This window comes from Anomaloglossus baeobatrachus, chromosome 1 (assembly GCF_048569485.1).
Source record: "Anomaloglossus baeobatrachus isolate aAnoBae1 chromosome 1, aAnoBae1.hap1, whole genome shotgun sequence".
Lineage (NCBI taxonomy): Eukaryota > Metazoa > Chordata > Amphibia > Anura > Aromobatidae > Anomaloglossus > Anomaloglossus baeobatrachus.
Genome location: NC_134353.1, coordinates 223,366,719 through 223,389,056, shown reverse-complemented (window position 1 = coordinate 223,389,056; position 22,338 = coordinate 223,366,719). Strand labels below are relative to the sequence as shown.

General features: G+C 42.4%; 1 protein-coding gene across 5 annotated transcripts in view; it reads right to left on the bottom strand.

Annotated features, from left to right (window-relative positions):
* Positions 1-22,338, bottom strand: part of INPP4B (inositol polyphosphate-4-phosphatase type II B) — a 1,087,411-nt gene that overhangs the window by 155,131 nt on the left and 909,942 nt on the right. For all 5 annotated transcript variants that reach the window (XM_075348265.1, XM_075348236.1, XM_075348245.1 and 2 more), the window contains 2 exons: positions 20,272-20,481; positions 11,224-11,359 (listed from right to left, as the gene is read on the bottom strand). In XM_075348265.1, the coding sequence (XP_075204380.1) occupies positions 11,224-11,359; positions 20,272-20,481 (346 nt within the window). The remainder of the gene's footprint in view (positions 1-11,223; positions 11,360-20,271; positions 20,482-22,338) is intronic.

Sequence of the window (22,338 nt, the reverse complement as noted above, 5' to 3'; positions counted from 1 at the left end):
GTCCCCTGCTGTAAGAAACAGCAGGGGACATCATTTGAAAGCCGTTGCTATGGCCACGGCAATCAAATGAAGTTTAGGCAGTAAAATTACGTCCCTGGTCTTTAAGTCACGTTAAAATAGGACGTAATTTTACTGCCCGCGGTCGTGAAGGGGTTAATTACAGAACAAAAGATGGTGATTATAGGATGTTAGCTAAAATCCTTCAGGTCATTCGACCCGTCTCTGGGTTCCAAAGGTAGAAATGTTAAATGAGCCCTCTCTGGGACTTCTAGTGTTAAATCCATTTGTGTCAACTTCTGTGAATGTTATCAGGCCAAAATCACCAGGGTATGTGGAATTTTCATCAGGGTCATTTGGATGTTTTTGGTTGTCATTATGATTTAAAAAGAGAAAACACAGTAGTTTGGCAATAAATGGCTTCACCCAACCAATAACCATGAGTGGAAAAAAAGATTTTGTGCTATCATATTCTCTGTAAAAAGGCCAAGAAAGCAAAAAATCTACTGGGGTATGTAAACGTTTGAGCACAACTGAAATAAAAAATATGCACATTTGTTATAATAAATGAGCGAAAAAATATGCTATCCCTAAAAATGTCGCTTTGTCCAGCAAAGAATGCGGCCCCCGACAAATGAAATATTTTTCTATGTGCGGTATACTCCGCCGAGTTTCAGACACCTGTCATATCATGTAGATTTCAAAGTGTTTACCTAGACTTTTATATTGATGGCCCATCCTGGGGATTGGCTGTCGATACTAGATTGGTAAGGTTTCAGCAGACATTGTGTGCTGGCAGGTACCCTTTATACTTGTTGTTTTGCTTCTTCTAATATAGCAGTATAATACAAGCAATATGTTGTTTTCTTTCATTATAGCATTATAGATTTCACTAAAAAATAGTATACAGTGGATGCTATATAACATTATTGCATATGTATAATATTTTGGGTCCATTTTAGAGTAATTGCCCGTTGTGGGAAAACAGCTTGTACCACTTGTGCAGTTCATAAAAATTCGAGCAAACACTAGAAATGTAGAACAGCACATCATTTTCAGAATGGGATCAATATTCTGATAAATTATGAATACCATTTTCTTTTTATTATTTTCAGTGCGTTATTGTTATAGAAACATTCCTGGTCAAGAACAATTTAGCCTTTAAGCATATTTGAGAGCAGCTCAGTAATAATTCTCCCTGCCAGATCTTCCGCGTGCTTCAATGTCATAATATATATACTTAACGACATGAAGATATTCCTAATTCAATGTTGGGGTTCAGGAGCTATATCCTATCACTTCCCCTCTATACCCCAACAACATGATCAGGCCATGCTTACCAAATCGCTCCCTACTCATAAGAACAATAGTTTTTAAAGGGAACCTGTCACCAGTTTTTTTCCCTATAAGCTGCGGCCACCACCAGTGAGCACTTATATACAGCATTCTAACATGCTGTATATAAGAGCCCAGGCCGCTGTGTAGAACATAAAAAACACTTTTTTAATACTCACTTAAACCGGTCTCTGCGGTAGATGTGCTCAGATGGGCGTCTTCATCCTCCGGTGCCGGCGCCGCCTCTTTCGGCCATCTTCGTCCTCCTTCTGAAGCCTGTGTGCATGATGTGTCTACGTCATACACACTCGCCGGCCCCGAGCATGCGCACTATAATACTTTGATCTGCCCTGCTCAGGACCTGAATGCCGGCAAGTGTGTATGACGTCGGACGCGTCATGCACCGCGGCTTCAGAAGGATGATAGAGGAGGCGACAAAAATGACCGAAGGAGGCGTCGCAGGCACCGGAGGATGAAGACACTCATCTGAGTCACATCCACCGCAGCGACCAGTTTAGGTGAGTATTATAAAGTGTTTTTTATGTTGTATACAGCGGCCTGGGCTCTTATACTGTATACAGCATGTTAGAATGCTGTATATAAATGCCCACTGGTGGTTGCCGCAGCTTATAGACCAAAAAAATGGTGACAGGTTCCCTTTAATGGCGTCTTCTAGTATTTCATGATGTGATATGTCAGGTGCCTATTAAATTCCCTAAGCCAGATTGGTGCAGACTGACACGTCCAGTTTTTCTCCCCATCATGGTAGGATAACATTACACGCTAGGACCTGACCTGACCTTAAAGGCTTCGATGGGAAATAGCTTTACTGGAATGACAGTTTATTGCTGCCGCTAAACTGACAAATTCTCATGCGCTATCTTCAGGCCGATGATAAACTCGGTAAATTGGTTTCTATTTCTAAATAATATGATAAAATCCCAACAGATGCAATTAAATGACCAAAAACCCTTGAGCCCTGGTTCTGCCGCAATTATTCTTCTAGCAAGGAGATGAACATCTCTCTGCGCTCTAATCCTGCCTAGGATGTGCGGGTTTCTTCCTGCGATCAGACACACAACATCCCAGTCTGGGCGCTTTGCTCTATGAAAAATTTTAATAAGCATTTTTTTTTCACCTATACAGCCGAAATGTCACTGCTCAGTAAATGTTACTGCTGTTAACTAAATGTTGTACGCATATATGAATATAACGGAAGGGAAACTGCATCCAAAATTATGCACACAAAGTAAGGCATGGATGCTGAATTTAGGTGACCTTCATTTTTTATTTTTTTTTGGGGGGGATACATGCTACATATTGATGAATGAGAATATTTTTTGTTTACTGCCTTTATAGAAAACGTATTAGAACCCTGCTTTTTTACTGCGCCATTCTCCGAGGCCTCAGTAGGTGGCGCTGCCTTACAAGTCACACACTACTGCTCTTCTGAGTTTTTACGAAGCTTTGTGAGTTTCGGTTTTTCCGCATTTGGATGCATTGAAGTGAAGTCACTGATAAAGGGATTATGAAAATAATAGCTGTGTATCCAGTCCTAAATAATGATCTAACAGGCAGCAATCCTTCTGAAATAATGAGTCCTATACACAGCATTGGGTTCAGGAACTTATATAACACATGGGGCAGTAACGTAGAACGCTATGTATAGCTATGATGTCATTCCTATCCGGCTGTGTATAGTATCTGCAGAAACTTTGTCAACCAGCGCATAAAAGAAAGCTTGGATCTATTTATTCCCCCTGACCTTGGCCCAAACCACTTGTGGCTCTCCACACTCCGCTGCATGTAATTTACTTGTCGTCAGAGAGGAACTATGAAGATATATCGCCGCGCTGTATTTTTCCTAAGCAAAGAAATGCTGTATATATGTCCTCCTGACATCGAGCCCTCATGGTTTAATTTATATAGTGAATAAAAAGAAAAGCTAATAAAATATTATCCTCAGTAGTACTCCAAGTTATAAGCCACTTACATATATAGCGCTGAATATGTGGGGTGAGATGGGGGTTGTTATTTAAAAAAACTATTTTAAATGAAACCTGCACAAAAGGAAGCATTTAATTACAGAATAAAGCATGTTCTAAAATTCACACTTCAGGCTTGTGCACACGTCTCTTAGGCCCTGTGCCCACGGGAGAACGTACTTACGGACTTTTCTGCAGGTATGTCCGCAGGTTCACGCAGCAACTCCCTGGAATCTGCAGCTATCCACTGATGTGGTATTTCTGCGGAATTGTTGCGGTGAACCTGCGGAAACAGTGCGAATTTCATGCGGAATTCCTGCGGATTTCCCACCCTGTTTCTTCATAGTGGAAAGGCAGGAAATCCGCAGATATTTCCGCAGGAATAATTGATATGCAGTTACATGCAGCTGCGGGAAATCCGCAGCATGTTCCGCAGCCGCACATACCGCAACATGGAAACAGCACTCCCCAAATCCCATAGGATAACATGGGGAGTGTCTGTACTTGCGTAAACACGCAGATTTATCTGGAAAATCTAGAAAATCTGCGGGTTTTTCACAGCAAAATCCGCAGGTATGTTCTCCCGTGGGCACATGGACTTTGGGGTACTTTGCACGCTGCAACATCGCTAGCCGATGATAGCGATGCCGAGCGACATAGTACCCGCCCCCGTCGCACATGCAATATCTTGTGATAGCTACCCTAGCGAACATTATCGCTACGGCAGCTTCACACGCACTTACCTGCCCTGCGATGTCGCTCTGGCCGGCGACCCACCTCCTTCCTAAGGGGGCGGGTCGTGCGGCATCACATCAACATCACACGGCAGGCGGCCAATAGAAGCGGAGGGGCGGAGATGTGCAAGACGTAAACATCCCACCCACCTCCTTCCTTCCGCATTGGCGGTGGAGGCAGGTAAGGAGATGTTCCTCGCTCCTGCGGCTTCACACACAGCGATGTGTGCTGCCGCAGGAATGAGGAACAACCTTGTATCTCCTATTGGTGCGACATTATGGAAATGAACGACGCTACACAGATCACCGATTTACGACACTTTTGCTATCGTTTATCGGTGCATCTAGGCATTACACGTTGCGATGTCGCTACCGGCGCCGGATGTGCGTCACTTTCGATTTGACCCCCCTGACGATATCACAGTAGCGATGTCGCAATGTGCAAAGTACCCCTTAGCCTAAAGCCTGCTTTACATGCTGCAATGTATCTTACGATGTGTCGGCGGGGTCATGTCGTAAGTGACGCACATCTGGTATCGTAAGGTATGTTGTAGCGTGTGACAGCGACGTGCAATTGCGATTGAACGAAAAAACGTTCATCGCATGCACGTCGTTCATTCCTGACGAATTGAACGTCAGATTGTTCATTGTACCCGGGGTAGCGCACATTGCAGTGTGAGACACTGAACGATGAACAGATCTCACCTGCCTCCTGCGGCTCCCGGCCAGCAATGCGGAAGGAAGGAGGTGGGCGGAATGTTTACGTCCTGCTCAGCTCCGCCCCTCCACTTCTATTGGCTGGCTGCCGTGTGATGTCGATGTGACGCCAAACGTCCCTCCCACTCCAGGAAGTGGACGTTCGCCGCCCACATCGAGGTCGTATGGTAGGTAAGTATGTGTGATGGGGGTTAATCGTATGTGCGGCACGTTCAACAAATTGAACGTTCCGCACATACAACGGGGGCGTTGCAAATCGCATACGATATCGTATGCGAAATTGCAACGTGTAAAGCAGGCTTTAGAAACATATTTTACATTTTATATATACTAAACTGAAGAGTAAAATGATTATCTTATAGTAAGTCCAATTTGCAGCTCATTTTATTGTGTAAAATTGCAGTTACATTCTGCAAGTTTTAGAGTTGAAGTCTCCTGGTATTCCCTGCTGGTTCAGTGTCAGCATAGAACTTGTTCTGATGGGTTTATTTTCTGGAAAGTATCATTTTGCTTCAGGCACTGTATGCTATTTGATTGTAGGATATAAAATATAATGATTCACTAATATATTTAATATATTATTAAGGCCAAGTTGTTAAAGAGGTTTTCTGCTATTAATGTGACCCCCTTTGATTTGTCCTAACTATTCCTAAATAACACTTGCCAGATTTGCTGCTGCTGCCCACCCTGCTCCTGTAAGCTGATCTTTCTGTGGCTCCTATATTCCTATGTTGATGTTTTAGCTTTGATCCTTCCAGTCTAGAGACCGATATCGGACAAATTGAGAAGGGCACATCACTGGTGGGCATGAGGCAGCCTCTCTGTGAATGACAGCAGTCTTGGCACGCATGCCCAGATCACACTTCACTCTCCTCTCAACCTGCTTTACAATGCAGTGCTTTCATGTGACAAGCATTGCATTGTACAGATACTTGGATAGTACAGTATATCAAACTGTGATATACTATCTAATGATTGGTACATCACAGCTCTTATCAAATGAAAGCACTGCATTGAAAAGCGGAGAGAAGAGTGAAGTGTGATCTGGGCATGCGTGCCCAGACTGCTGTCATTCAGAGAGGCAGCCCAACCCCCACCAGTGACATGCCCTGCTCAGTTTGTCTGATTCCGGTCACCAGACTGGAATTATGAAAGCTAGAACATTAAAATAGTTGCAGGGTAGGTAGCAGTAGCATATCAGGAAAGTGTTAGTTAGGAATAGTTAGGCTAAATGAAAGGGGATCACATTAGTAGTGGAAAACTCCATTAAGATAACAGCATTTTTGACCATATGGTTACAAGTGCTTTCCAATAACAAGGAGTGACTATAGCCTTCGAAAATGATATAGATTTACATGTAAAAAGATACTATACAGTCATGCCAAAAAGTGTTGGCACCCTTGAAATTGTTTTAGATAAAGTATTTCTCCCAGAAAAATTTTGATATTACATGTTTTATTATGTACATGTTTATTTCCTTTGTGTGTATTGAAACAACACAAAAAAAAAAGCAAATTGGACATAATTTTGTCCAAAAATGGGCCAGACAAAATTGTTGCTACCCTCAACTTACTATTTGGATGCTCATCCTTTGGAATAAATAACTGCAATAAATCGCTTCATATTCCCATCAACAAGCTTCTTACACATTTCATCTGGAATTTTGGATGTAAACTGCTCCAGGTCACTCATTTTTGAAGGGTGCCCTTTTCCCAACAGTAATTTTAAGATATCTCCACAGGTGTTCAATGGGGTTTAGATCTGAACTCATTGCTGGTCACTTAAGACATATCCAGCGCTTTGTTTCCATCCATTTCTGGGTGCTTCTTGCAGGACGTTTGGGGTTATTGCCCTGCTGAAAGACCCATGACGCAAACCCAGCTTTCTAACACCGGGCACTATATTGTAAAATCCTTTGAAAATCTTTAGATTTTATGATGCCTTGCACATTGTCAAGACACCCAGTGCCAGAGTCCGCAAGACAACCCCAAAACATCTTTGAACCTTCACCATACTTGACTGTAGGTACTGTGTTCTTTTTTTTGTAGGCCTCATTCTGTTATTGGTAATTGTTAAATTGGTGATGTGCTTTACCAAAAAGCTCTACCTTATTCACATTTTTCCACAAAATGCTCTCCCAGAAGGATTTTGGCTTACTCATATACATTTTGGTAAACTGCAGTCTAAATGTCCCAGTGTCTGCAGTGGGGTCCTTCTGGATAGAGATGAGAAAACCCAATGTTTGGTGTTCAGTTTTCAGGCCAAACACTAAATTTAAAAAAAACAAAGAGTTCGCAGTTCGAGTGCTTTAGGTATGCTGATCAGTCGCGTGAGTATCACTGTGCTCAGCTATGCTTGTTTCTAAACCCATTGCGAGACGCTTGCAGTGTTTGATCATCTCACATTGGGGGTAACCATAGCATGATCAGATGTAGTGGGCAACCATCCCCCAAAAAATGGAAATACCCCGCGCACCCTCCCCTGCAAGTTTTCTGCTTATGGCTGGCTGTATGTGGGCAGAGACCGAACTGCCAATCAGTGATTTACATTGGGATTCGGACCAAGTCAGAACTCGTGTAGGTACAGTTCGGCTGCACCCACTGAACCGAACTTTCACGGATTCGCTAATCTCTACTTCTGCGTCTCCTGCCATAGAGTTTAATTTTATTCAAATGTCGACGTATAATTCCCGTTAACACTGATGCACTATGAGCCTGCAGGACAGTATGAAATTCTTTGGAACTTGATTGGGGCTGCTTATCCATTATCCACACTATCTTGCAGTACAACCTTTCATCAATTTTTCTCTGCCATCCATGTCCAGGGAGATTAGCTACAGTGCCATGGGTTGTAAACGTCTTGATTATGTTGCGCACTGTGGACAAAGGAACGTTAAGATCTCTGCAGATGGACGTGTAACCTTGAGATTGTTGATATTTTTCATCAATTTTGGTTCTCAAGTCCTTAGACAGTTCTCTTCTCCTCTTCCTGTTCTCCATGCTTAGTGTGGCACACACAGATACACAATGTAAACACTGGGTCAACGTCTCCCCTTTTATCTGGATTTAGGTGAGATTTTTTATAGTACCCACACCTGTTACTTGTCACAGGTGAGTTTCAACAAGTATCACATGCTTGAAACAAAGTTGCTTATGCACAATTTTGGAAAGGTGCCAACAATTTTGCCCAGCCCATATTTGGGGTATTGTGGGAAATTATATCCCATTTGCTTTTTTTTTTTTGCTTTTTTTTGTGTTGTTCCAATACACACAAAGGAAATAAACAAGTGTATGACAAAACATGTGTTATTGCAATAATTTTTTCGGAGAAATACTTCAATTTCTGAAACATTTTAAAGGATGCCAACACTTTCGGCCATGACTATATGTTACATAAAACCAAAATAATATATAGCATTACATAGTAAAAAGTAAAAAGTCTTCTTACCAATATATTAATAAAAACCATTAACTCAAAAAGGATTTGCAATATAAAAAAAACAACAAACATAAAGGAAATACTATACTGTTTGGCTAATACAGCCTAATAAAGAGCGCAATGGACTCTATATTCATGACGGGAGTTCTCATCAATCGCTACTCCCTTCTTCAATGACTGATAGTGTATACATGAAAAAACATGTCAAGTTACTGGCAAGAGGACAGAAATGGGTGGGTGAGGGAGTGCTACTCTCATTAGGTAAAACTGCGGTAAAAACGTGTCAAAAACGCGTTTTCGTTTTTTGATGCGTTTTTGTTGTGGTGCATTTATTGGGACAGAAACGCTGCATCTTTGTGGTAAAAAAAAATATGCACTGTGTGAACATTCCCTAATAATTGTTTCTAGGCTGAACTAGTCAGATCGCCTAATATTTTTAGGCTGTGTAGAATGCTATTACAATAGCACTATCTTTCTCATAGGATGCCATTATAGGATTTGGAAATTATTCCTTATCTATAGTACTTGGCACTCGGCTATCTCTAGCCCTTACATAGAGAATGAAGTGACACATGCTCAACCCCAATGCCTTTAGATGGGGCTTTTTAGAGTTCAGTTCTCAGAATCGATGAATGCCCCAGTGGTTATTCCAAATCTTTTGAATAGGGGATAACTCTGAAGATTTAATCTTCAGGAGCACACTGCTCCTCTGCCTCCTGGCTTCCTCATTGCAGGGGGGAGGTGTGCTCCTGAAGATTTACAGCTTGGACACGCAGAATGGTTACACTACTGGCCCGAACTGAGCAATCTCCAGTGCAGCTATTACAGGCAGGATTGAAGCTGGCCAGATACAGCGATCAGCTGATCATGGAAAATCTGACTTCTGCAATTATTTGCCAGGGCAAGTTTAGTTGCATGTTTTTAATGCAGCGGTTTCCAAAGGGAAAATGTAGCATTACTAATCGTCGTGTTTCCTGCGGTACCATATACATACTGTATATAGAGAATATATTCTGCAGCCTGTCTATGAATACCCTATAATTTAAAATCAGGATCACTTCCTTAGATTAACTCCTAAGAGAAAGAAAGTCTGATAATTTGTATTAATAGAGATAGATGAATGTGTATAGATATTATAAGCTAGTGCTGTACATACAGTGCCTACAAGTAGTATTCAACCCCCTGCAGATTTAGCAGGTTTGATAAGATGCAAATAAGTTAGAGCCTGCAAACTTCAAACAAGAGCAGGATTTATTAACAGATGCATAAATCTTACAAACCAACAAGTTATGTTGCTCAGTTAAATTTTAATACATTTTCAACATAAAATTGTGGGTCAATTATTATTCAACCCCTAGGTTTAATATTTTGTGGAATAACCCTTGTTTTCAATTACAGCTAATAATCATCTTTTATAAGACCTGATCAGGCCGGCACATGTCTCTGGAGTTATCTTGGCCCACTCCTCCATGCAGATCTTCTCTAAGTTATCTAGGTTCTTTGGGTGTCTCATGTGGACTTTAATCTTGAGCTCCTTCCACAAGTTTTCAATTAGGTTAAGGTCAGGAGACTGACTAGGCCACTGCAACACCTTGATTTTTTCCCTCTTGAACCAGGCCTTGGTTTTCTTGGCTGTGTGCTTTGGGTCGTTGTCTTCTTGGAAGATGAAATGACGACCCATCTTAAGATCCTTGATGGAGGAGCGGAGGTTCTTGGCCAAAATCTCCAGGTAGGCCGTGCTATCCATCTTCCCATGGATGCGGACCAGATGGCCAGGCCCCTTGGCTGAGAAACAGCCCCACAGCATGATGCTGCCACCACCATGCTTGACTGTAGGGATGGTATTCTTGGGGTCGTATGCAGTGCCATCCAGTCTCCAAACGTCACGTGTGTGGTTGGCACCAAAGATCTCGATCTTGGTCTCATCAGACCAGAGAACCTTGAACCAGTCTGTCTCAGAGTCCTCCAAGTGATCATGAGCAAACTGTAGACGAGCCTTGACATGACGCTTTGAAAGTAAAGGTACCTTACGGGCTCGTCTGGAACGGAGACCATTGCGGTGGAGTACGTTACTTATGGTATTGACTGAAACCAATGTCCCCACTGCCATGAGATCTTCCCGGAGCTCCTTCCTTGTTGTCCTTGGGTTAGCCTTGACTCTTCGGACAAGCCTGGCCTCGGCACGGGTGGAAACTTTCAAAGGCTGTCCAGGCCGTGGAAGGCTAACAGTAGTTCCATAAGCCTTCCACTTCCGGATGATGCTCCCAACAGTGGAGACAGGTAGGCCCAACTCCTTGGAAAGGGTTTTGTACCCCTTGCCAGCCTTGTGACCTGCCACGATCTTGTCTCTGATGGCCTTGGAATGCTCCTTTGTCTTTCCCATGTTGACCAAGTATGAGTGCTGTTCACAAGTTTGGGGAGGGTCTTAATTACTCAGAAAAGGCTGGAAAAAGAGATAATTAATCCAAACATGTGAAGCTCATTGTTCTTTGTGCCTGAAATACTTCTTAATACTTTAGGGGAACCAAACAATTCTGGTGATTTGAGGGGTTGAATAATAAATGACCCTCTGAATAAACGTTTCACAATTTAAAAAAAAAAAAAAAGAAATAACATTCTTTTTTGCTGCAGTGCATTTCACACTTCCAGGCTGATCTACAGTCCAAATGTCACAATGCCAAGTTAATTGCGAATGTGTAAACCTGCTAAATCTGCAGGGGGTTGAATACTACTTGTAGGCACTGTACCTTATGCTGACTGTCAAAAGTGCTAAAAATAATCTGAGATAAATGAAACATTGAAAGGAAACCATAGCATTATGCTATCTCTACTCATCCAATTGAGCGTGACCAGTACATCTGGAAATCCAATATAATGTCACTGGATAAATAATACTGCAGCAGGGACAAAGGCTGATAAAATGCTGTCTACAGTACAACAACCTCAGGGAATGTCCATTGTGCGCTACTTCTTATACTTGTAAGCAGATGTGTTTCATTCATCTGATGATATCTTACCATTTATGTGCGATGTGATGAGATCTTCATCTGTAGAGTCTGGGTTATCTTTTGTGCTTTCTCCTTGTTCAAGAAGTCTGTCTATCATGGCAATAATGCAGTTTAGACTCTTCCCTACGTTGGCCCACACCCTATCCTGAAAAGAACATAAGCATCAGAAAAGAGACACTAACACAAGACTACACAAAGAACCGAGAGATAGAAAAGCAGCAACATAGCAGCAGATAGATGAAACCAAAGCGATATCTAATACACGATGCTGAGGAATAACAGAGATGTTAGGAAAGAATTCTACTGTGAAGTCGGTGAGCTACATTCATTTTCAGAGTGTATGTTAAAGAACTGAATTTCACATTTTACACATGGAAACACCTAGCCAGCTTTTGCAAATCTTCCAGTTTGCTTTATTTATGGACTACTAAAATGAGCTTAAGACCTCATGTGCACAGCTGGTTTGTGTGCACATCGAACACATAATGGTTTCTTCCAATAGGACTGTGGGCACTCCATGAGCTGCTATTTGGTGCCTTCAGAGGTTTTTTCTCTAAGAGGTGCTGTATGGCACCTCCAGAAGTTTTTTGCTAGGAGGTCCTGTATGACATGTTCAGAGGTTTTTTCTCTAAAAGGTGCTGTATGGTGCTTCCAGAGGTTTTTCTCTAAGAGGTCCTGTATGATGCTTCCAGAGGTTTTTTCTCTAGGAGGAGCTGTATGATGACTGCAGAGGTTTCTCCCTATGAGATTCTATAGAGTGTCTGTAGAGGTTTACTCCTTACAGAAGGTGCAATATAGCATTTGCAGAGGTTTCCTTTCTAGGAGGTGCAGTATTCTGCTTGCAGAAGGTTTCTCCACAGGAAGTGTTGTATGGTGCCTACAAAGGTTTTTTATCTCCCATATGAGGTGCTGCATGGTGTCTGAAGAGATTTACTCCCTAGGAGGTGCAATATAGCATTTGCAGAGGTTTCTCTCTATGTTGTCCTGTATGGTACCTGCAGAGGTTTAATCCCTAGGAGGTGCAATATAGAATTGGCAGAGCGTTCTCCTATGAGGTCCTGTATGGTGTCTGCAGAGGTTTACTCCCTAGGAGGTGCAATATAGCATTTGCAGAGGTTTCTCTCTATGTTGTCCTGTATGGTACCTGCAGAGGTTTAATCCCTAGGAGGTGCAATATAGCATTGGCAGAGGTTTCTCCTATGAGGTCCTGTATTGTGTCTGCAGAGGTTTACTCCCTAGGGGGTGCAATATAGCATTTCCTTACTTGTAGGTCCTGTTTGGTATGTGCACTCTATATCCACCAAAATCAATATCTACATAAAATAGCAAATATGATGTAGCTATATGGGGAACAGAGGTAGTAGTCTATGAAGCCTGAGACGGGCCAAAGACCAATGTCAAATACAAAGACATCTGTATTGTAAATAGCACAAGGCAGGTGTAAATCTCTATTATAAATTTTGTATTCGGCAAGATATACCATGTTAGAGATAGAAAGTTGTACATCTATATAAAGAAAAAGCGAAAAAGAGCCATATTGATCAATATGTACCTTGATAGGTAGATTGATTATTATGGCTGATGTCTGGTTGGGTAATTAAAAAATAGCAAAAATTTCCTTTGTGAAAATGGCACATTGTAAGCCAAAAGGAGACACAAAAATATCTTCAATGCTTTTTTTATGGTTTTATTCAGTTCAACACATTACATCTTAAGTAACATAGTAAGAGTAGTCCTGGTGTTCATATAAAGACATTTAGGTTCAGACACAGCAGATGCTTTAAAGAGTAACTAAACTTTGAATATGTTTTTAAAACTCAGCAGGCACTTTAATTGCCTGTAGACCCGCTGAGCTCTTGTTTATAACATAACCTCACTTCACAGACTAGTCTTCTTTCAACCTCTAGCTCCTAAACATGGATACATTTCCTTCTCTATATAGATGCAATCATTACACGAATGTCCCAAAATTGATCAATTCCTTGTATACTATGTACTGTTTGCTCCTGCTCTTGCTGGTTTACAAAGCAGATTGGATACTTGCATATTATGATCTATAAACTCAAGTTTTGTATATCGCTTTTCTTCTACTCCTGTCTTCATCTAACAATTATTTGAATGAGTATCTGCTTATTGCAAAAGGTAGTCGTAATATTCTTTTTTGCAGATTCACCTTTGTTTAGGGGAAACCCACCCCACACCTTGGACCACTCTAACTTATGTGTAGTGAGCATTACTTATATGATAGTAGTATATACTGTATATGGAATGTCATGATTAAAGAGGCTGTCCACTAATTTTACACTGATGGCCTAGTCTTAGGATAGGTTATCAATGTCTGATTGGCCAGGGCCCTGACACCTTGCACCCCTTCCGATCAGCTGTTCTCAGTGGTGGTGATGGCAGCCGGAAATGCTCAGTCCCGGAGCTACCCCGTCAACTGATAACGGCTGAGGACGGGTACTGCACATCCGCCTCCTATCTATTTGAATAGGAGACAGATATACAGAGTACCCGGCCGTGGCCACTATCAAGAGACAGGACAGCTCCAGAACTGAGCATTTCCGGCCACCTGCTGTCGTCGCTGGCACCAAAAACAGCTGATCAGCTGGGAAGCCAGGGGTCAGACCCCTCCAATCAGGAATTGATGACCCATCCTAGGGATAGGCCATCAATATAAAAGTAGTGGACAACATCTTTAATGATGAGATTCCATATTAATATTAGATCTAATCACAGCTTTGAAATTATGTCATTTGTGATGATCACTACCGAATTTATTCATGATTATATTGTTTCCTGTTTTTTTTCCACAATTTGTGGAAGGGTGTTGCAACTGAAACATTACATATTTGTATATCAACTGAGGTGTGCTCAATAGATATGAAATATTCCTAATAAATTGTATTTAAGTATCTCCACATGCCTTTGGTGTGCAGTTACACCCCTATTGCTACTGTAGATCGGTGGGAGTCTGGGTCCTGAAACCCCCACCGATTGCTCAATTGATGTCGGAGCAGTGCTCAACAGACAGAAGTGCACAACTGCAGACTGACTCCATACTCAGTTCTGTGTGCACTTAGTCTCAGCAGCTGTTCAGGGGTTTACTCAGGGGCGGACATATAATTGGTGCAACCAGTGCGGCTGCACAGGGGCCCAATAGGTAAGGGAGTCCATTTCTACCTCCAAAGCAGGTGGAATTACACATTATGATGAGCCTTTAGGCTGCAAAGGGCCCAGATTTTGATCTTGCACAGAGACTCTTTTCTGTGTCTATCAGTGGGTCTACTCTTGGGGATCTCAGAACCTTACCGACCTTCCCTGCAGCTGTCACACTACTTCCCAGTCCGCTCATTAAATCTCATACATATTCACTGCTTCCCCCGCCCACCCTCTGTGACAGCGTCTGTGATTGGTTGCAGTCAGACTGTGGAGTGGAAAAATAAATAAATAATTGAAAAAATGACGCGGATAAAGCAGACAGCTAGAGGCTGCAGCCTCTAGCTGTGCGCGTTATCTCTGCCATGTATCAAAATACAAGGGGTCCCATGCGGCTTTTTTTACTATTGAAATAAATAATTATAAATGGAAAACTCAAGCATTTTTCTGATAGACCCTTCCGGAAAAATGCATGAGTATCCCATTGACTTCCATTATACTCGGTACTGGAATCAAGCCCATTTTCTCATCCAATCTGCTTGTTTCGAGCACCCAAGCATTGTAGCACTCGCTCATCACTACTTCAGATGTCTCTGCTGCTCTTCTCCTATACAAACACCTTATACCAGGAGTAAGCTCACCATGGTGAATATGGGGTTGGTTTATTATTGCATTCTGCATTGAAGATATAAGTTGTATTGACTGGATTTATACTCTAAAACAGGGGTCCTCAACCTGTAGCTCAGGAGCCACGTGTGGCTTGCGAGCCCATGATATGTGGCTCGTGGCTGTCTTCCAACTTGGTGCATAAGCACCTGGTGTAACAAACAGCTATGAAGAGGGGGTCTCCAGATGGTGACGTTTGTGAGTAGCTCCACACAGAAGAGCAGATCTAAATGGGGGCCAGGTAGGAACCATTGGATCTGGGTATGATTTCTGTGGAGAAGCTTTGGCTTTCATTATACTGGTAATAGGGGCTCTGGGTGTCATTATGGTGAGAGCTAGATGTAGCTCGCGACCCTCTCTCAGAGCAGAATGTGGCTCTCAAGGTCAGAAAGGTCGAGGACCTCTGCTCCAAAAAAATTATTAAACATACTGTATGTGTCGCCATTTGTCCGAAATTGGATTGCGACAAGAAAAAAGGCGGATATGACATGGTTAAAAAAAATGTTCCATTGCCAGAGTGTACATTTATAGGAATTGATTGTCCTGAACATTATTTCATCCTTTCATTCTTGTGTCAAATGTTTTGTGTGATAAGAAGTCACAAAAGCAATATGTAAAAGCAAACATATAAAGCAGAGTAAACAGATAGAGATAATAAATAAATTAATTTGTCAATTAACTTTCATCAGTTTTCTTAGAAAAAAATACATGTTATCGTAAACACTATTAACAAGAAGCAGGGTGAAATCTCCCTGTGTGGTTTACCTTTACATCCGGAGCTCTAATGAATCATAGCCACTTCAATTACAACAGCTAAAATTAGTCTTCCCACATTCGCGCTGGTCTTTAAAACAATGTTCCTCTAAGGTATTATTATTTTTCGCGATTATACACAAGTTAAACAGTTTTCTCGCGGTTCACAATTCATTTTGCTTTTGTACTTTCTTAATATACCGCCTGGCTGTGGCTGAAAACGTATTGTCCTCATTTAGATGGTTGATGAAAATCTTATAATTATGGTGCCTCTCTTGGCAGACATAATATACCAGGTACATTAACAACCCCAATCTAAGTACACCCACTGTGAATCAAACTTGGCTTCACATCTCCAGAGAAAACATTTACAATTTAGGAGGAGATTATGTTATTAAATGCAGTGTTTTAGCCCATATACATCACCTGGAAAAATACTATGAGGCAGTAAAGAGGTTTACAGTTCCTTAAAACATGCGGCCTATCCTAAAAACAGACCATAAGTTGTGGATATGTGTTGCCCAAGGAAGGGGAAACTCGGTCCCGGGCAGTACTTATAATTGGGAATGTCACTTTGGTGGCCGTTGCCCGGTCCCGTGCCCTGGGCCTCTTTTGTAAGGAGGGATATTTACAGGGGGATAAGAGTTAATGTCATGTGACGCCACCTGTGGGTTGCGGTTAAGGATGGGGAGAACCGCCGCTGCTAAATGTGGGTACTCCCAGAGCTGGTGGTGATTGCAGCAATGATGTTAGGCCCTGCGCAGGTTGGGCCGTGCCTGGGAGATACTGCAGGGTAATAACGGAGACCACACCAGGTTGTCTTTAACAGTCTCTACTCACTTGGACCCAGGGGTTGCTGGTTTAGGTCCCAGGAGTATCAGTGCCAATGTAGTGACCCAGGTTGCTCTGTCCCCGGCATTCTCTGTAGGTTGGGTCCCCGTAGCATGGAGCATTTGGGGCCCCACTGTCCCTTTTAGGGTACAGTCTCCTTCTCCGTACGGCGGGCAGTGCGGACTCTGTGGGGAGGTAATTGTCCGAACCCCGATCCTAGTTTACTGCTGATGCCCCTGGATTATTTGGTTCATTGAAGTCTGTGAAGGTGTCCTCACCGGGCAGGTATTTACCAAGCCGTATAAAACTGGCGCCTGATCTAGGGCCCTGTGCCCCGTTCGTGCTCCGGTCCCAGCTGTATCTCTGGTACCCATCTTGACGACCTCTCTCCTGTGCCCCCGGGGTCACCGTTGCACGGAACCAGCTCGGGCACGTCCGCACACCTCTTCTGTGTGCTACCCTCTCTCGACTGACTGACTGCTGACCCCTCCCACCAGGCTGGCTAATCCCAGGGACTTGTTCCCATGGCGACCATCCCCTTCCATGGTTAACCTTCTATGCCCAGTGTGGAGTGGAGAACTAGGATTTTGGGTGTGCTTTGGTGGTATCGGCACTGTTGCTCCAGGTCCCCGGGGGTAGGTCCTGCATCCCCAAGAGGATGCCATTCCTTGTAGTGCCCTGAGTGTCTTATGGGTGCTACAGATACATAGTGGTCCAACTTTGAGCACCCCCACCAATAAGATGTGTGAAGGGCGGTAACAATCTGCCAAGTGCTGCTTATTGGTGGCTTTGTTGGAGTTGACCACTTTTGGCTTTGCGATAGGTCTTTAATGACCCAGAAAATAATATGTATTAGGTAGATATCTATTTAAATTAATGGGTATACATCAGATCATGATAAAATCCTGTTTTTTATCTGCATTGGGATGCTCCTGATATAGATGTTACATCTATCCATAGCTCTTTATTCCTAAAAGGATGCAAAAAAAGTTGCTTTCGGCTTCTGTCTGGCTAGCAAACATCAGTATCCCTAGAGAAAAGGGTAAGATGTATTGTAGTAAATAATGATAGGCAAATAGAAATTATTTGTGTTCGGATTATTCGGAACGTATCCCAAAGTACTTTCCGGTAATAGTCACAAATAATGAACCTATGCAAGTCAATGGGGAACCAGAGCATTTTTCTTGCCGTAACGAGTACTGGAATAGTAATAGGTGTTCGGTAAGCATTATCCGAACACAAATAGTTCCTATTTGCCCATCTCTAGTGGTAAACTATGCCATTCCACCTTGTAGTATTCTGTAAAAATATTTTTATATTTACCTGATACCATAATAGTAAATGGGTGACGGATGCCACTATCTTGCATTTGTCAGAGGCTTCCATTAAACGTATGCACTTGCCTATATATGAACAGTTACCCACTGGCAGAGGTGTAGCAGAGTATCTTTGAAGCATTGAGTTCTCCAGTAAATGCCCGGTGCCTCACATGCTGGGTTCCTCTTCTCCATCTAGCTTCTTATCTTGGACCAGTCACAGTGGAAACATTGCACCTCTGCTTCTTGACCTACTGCAAATCTATGGGTTTTGTGATGGGATCTCTGCAAAGTGACATAATCTGGGACATTTTATCTAGGCATCAAGCTTCTGCCCTACCTCTGATGTCCTGCTAGAAATGGAGACGTCTGATCTTTACTAAAGATTTTTATTACGCAGGTCCACCAGTACTAGATCATATGTAAATTTCAGGAACCATGGGGCTTAACAATTGTCAAAAGGAAAATCCTGAGCTCTGAGGCTCTGTTGCTATCGTTAGTGGAACTGAAGGGGTTAAGTACACTTGTCAGAGAACAAGGTTTAGAGATCAGAAACATAGGGTTGAGCTGTAATGTTCTAGAATGGAGCCACATTACAGACGGGTCATGTAACTCCATGCAGTTGTGAGAGTATCACAAAATATAAGCCTTTTATTGAATTAAAGGGAATCTATCACCAGGTTTTTGCTCCCCCATCTGAGAGCAGCATATTGTAGAGACAGAGACCCTGATTCTAGTGATGTGGCACTTACGGAACTGTTTGCTACCATTTTGATAACATCAATGTTTTCCCTGCTGCAGATCTAGCAGTTATACAGAGCTCATAAATATGTTGGACTACCTGACAGCACGCCAAGTAGTCTTCTAATGATAATCTACTGCTGATTAAATAGGGATTTTATCAAAACTACACTAAACAGCCCAGTAAGTGACACATCACTTTCAGATTAGGTGGCAAAAACCAGGTGACAGTTTCCCTTTAAACTGTCACAGAACTGTCATAAGACAAACCAACCATTGTTCACTCTCTAAGGCTGGCTTTACACGTTGCGATATCGGTAACGATATATCGTCGGAGTCACGTCGTTAGTGACGCACATCCGGCGCCCTTACCGTCATCGCAGCGTGTAAATCCTAGGAGCGATAATCACCGATCGCAAAAACGTCAAAAATCGTTGATCGGTGACACATCTCTGCTTTTCATAATATCGCTGCTGCCGGTACGATGTTGTTTGTCGTTCCAGCAGCACCACACATCGCTGTGTGTGACACCGCAGGAACGACAAACATCTCCTTACCTGCCTCCACCGACAATGCGGAAGGAAGGAGGTGGACGGGATGTTACGTCCCACTCATCTCTGCCCCTCCGCTTCTATTGGACGGCCGCTTAGTGACGTTGCGGTGATGTCGCTGTGACTCCGAACGCACCTACCCCTTGAAGTAGATATTGTTCGGTGGTCACAGCGATGTCGCCAACCAGGTATGTGCGTGTGACGCTGCCATAGCAATAATGTTCGCTATGGCAGCGATCACCACATATCGCATGTACGACGGGGGCGGGTGCTATCGCGCTCGACATCGCTAGCAATTGCTAGCGATGCCGCAGCGTGTAAAGCCCGCCTAAGTCCACACATTACTTAAAACATTGAATATTAAAATGGAGCTGGGATAATAAATCCAAACTGGTAAAATTTAGTTTATTCTTATAGTAGAGCTAAACATTACGGTTTTGGTCACAGGGTATTTGCTACCTCATCTGAGAGCAGCATAATGTTGGAAAAGAGGCCCTGATTCCAATGATGTATGACTCGTGCGAGTCTCGCATCACATCACCCAGCACGGCCGCACACTCTCCTGACAGGATTGAGTCAGCTGCCTGTATTTCTATGCAGCTGAGAAGCTCATGGCAGGAGAGGGTATGACCGTGTCGGGTGAAGTGATGCGAGACTCGCATGAGTCATAACGCAAGTGGAGCTCCGGTCTTAAGCAGAGTTCCTTAAGCTAACCCTGCCTGCACCACAGCTCTCTGTGTACATTGTTTATTCACAGTGAACTGCTTAACAGAGTGGGCATGGTTGGACAACTGCTAACGAGCCCTATAGTCTGGGAAGTATTAGTCTCCTGGTGATAAAACCTTCATTATGTGGAAACAACAGCACACAGTATAATAAGTATCACATCGCTGAATTTAGTGTTTTAAGGCCTATCATGCTGTCCTAAGATCACATAGCAAAAACCTGCTGACAGATTGCCTTTAAATGGTGACTGCTTTACAATCAAATCTAGTTAATGAAAGTCCATATGCAATCTGCGATGGAGCAGAATTACTTACCCATTCTTCCTCATCATACTCAGAGTGGTGAGGAATCGAGTCTTGTCTGCTTATAGGGACTGCGTTGTCCTGACCCTGGAGATCATTATCTATCGGACTATTTCTCGGGTCTGTGAGCTTCATGTTTGCACATCCTGGCCGTGCCGTGTACAGCGCCAAGAGAGCATTGCTGACAAGCTGGTCTTTAAATGAATGAACAAACAACTCCGTCTGTAAAGAGAAAAAGCAAAAAAAAACACTAAAAAAATGAATGTTATGTAAAGTATCTGCCCTGACATATAACCGGGATGGTTCATCAAGGCTCACACTTCAGTGCCTCATTTATAACAATCCACATTTGTTAGCAGGTTAAACTGTAATGTTTTAGTATAGTATTTATGGCCAAGACAAGGCTCATAACTTACATAAGAAAAATAGATGTCGAATAATTCTGTTTTAAAGACAGCCATTAACATTTCACTTAACAATTTTACTATCCAGATGGGATTGTATAAACTGTCATATGGATTGAATAAAACGTCAGTCTGAATCCTACTAAGAAAATCATTTCATTGTGTTACGGCTTTAATGGGACGTATTGATAAGGCAGAGAATGAGCGAACGTTTATACAGCAAAGTCCCCTGTTTCTTTATTTTTCACTTATTCTCATTAGTTCTCATCTAAGAAACACTTAAAAAGAACATTTCATTACATAGATTCAGAAATTGTATAATATCTCCTTTAGTCTGTTAACACTCGAGGGTGTATGTGACCCCTTTTCATGACCAAACGCAAAAAACAGGAAGGGGTTTCCTATTACCTTAAGACCATCGTCTAAGAAGTCCAGAATAAAATATTAAATGGAATTAATTTTTTTTTTTTTCTAATGCAAATAGCAAGAAATGTATAATTGAAGAATTCCATGGAAACCATACAAATCCATATGTAATAAGCTCCCTCTAGTGGCAGGTTCAGAGATATATAATTTATTATTTAAAGGGATGTTATTAACCTGCGGTTATTCTCCAGGTCAATAGCGTTCCGAACATGCCCGGCTGCCAGGAGGAAATTAACTTTAATCCTCCCAGCAGCCTTCTGGTTTCAGTCATGGGGGCGGCGCCAGAGCAGGTTCACTCACCGCTCTGTGTATGGAGAATGGCGTCGTAACCGCACCTCCCCCCGCACTGTTTGAATTAGATCCAGTTGTCAGTCAGTGAGGAGAGTGCGGGTACAACCTCCACTCTCCATACACAGAATGGTGACTGAACCCGTGACGGCGCCGACTCCGTGACTAACACCCAAACACTGACAGGAGGATAAAAGTTAATTTCCACCCGGCAGCGGGGTTTAGTGTGCAGGCCCCAGACAGGATTCAAACTCTATTAAACTGCAGATTAAGCCCATATCTGCAGGTTAATAAAATTTACACATGACAGGTACCCTTTAAAGAGGACCTGACAGGTTAACAGTGGGCACTAAATTAAGAGCCCATTTCTCTGGATCTCTATGGTGGATCCTATAAAACAAAATAAGATAAACAAAACAAACACAAAAAAGAACACTCAGAACAGAAGCAATGGCAAGATCAGGAGTAAAATGTGCCCACTTTTGAGTTGGTGACGTCCTCTTTAAATGGAATCTGTCATCAAGTGTTTGCTACCCCATCCAAGAGCAGAATAATATAGGGGCAGAGACCCTGATTCCAGTGATGTGTCACTTACTTCACTGGATGAAGTTTTGATTAAAGATGGGTTTTTTTCTCTGCTGCAGATTTACTAGTCGTGAAATTGACTGTAAGTGATACATTATTGGAATTAGGATCTCTGTCTCTACATTATGATGCTTTCAGATTAGGCAGCAAAAACTTGAAGACAGATTCCCTTTAAGAGGATGGAATACTTTCTTTATATTCTCTTTTATCCCCTTTATGTTTACTTCTCTTATTTTATATTATATGCAGTGAAAGTTTAGGCACCATTGGTGAAAATTACTGTTCTTGGGAACAGTTGAGCAAGTTGAAGATTAAATGATTTCCAAAAGGCATAAAGTTAAAGATGACACATTTCCTATGTATTTTAGGCAAAGAA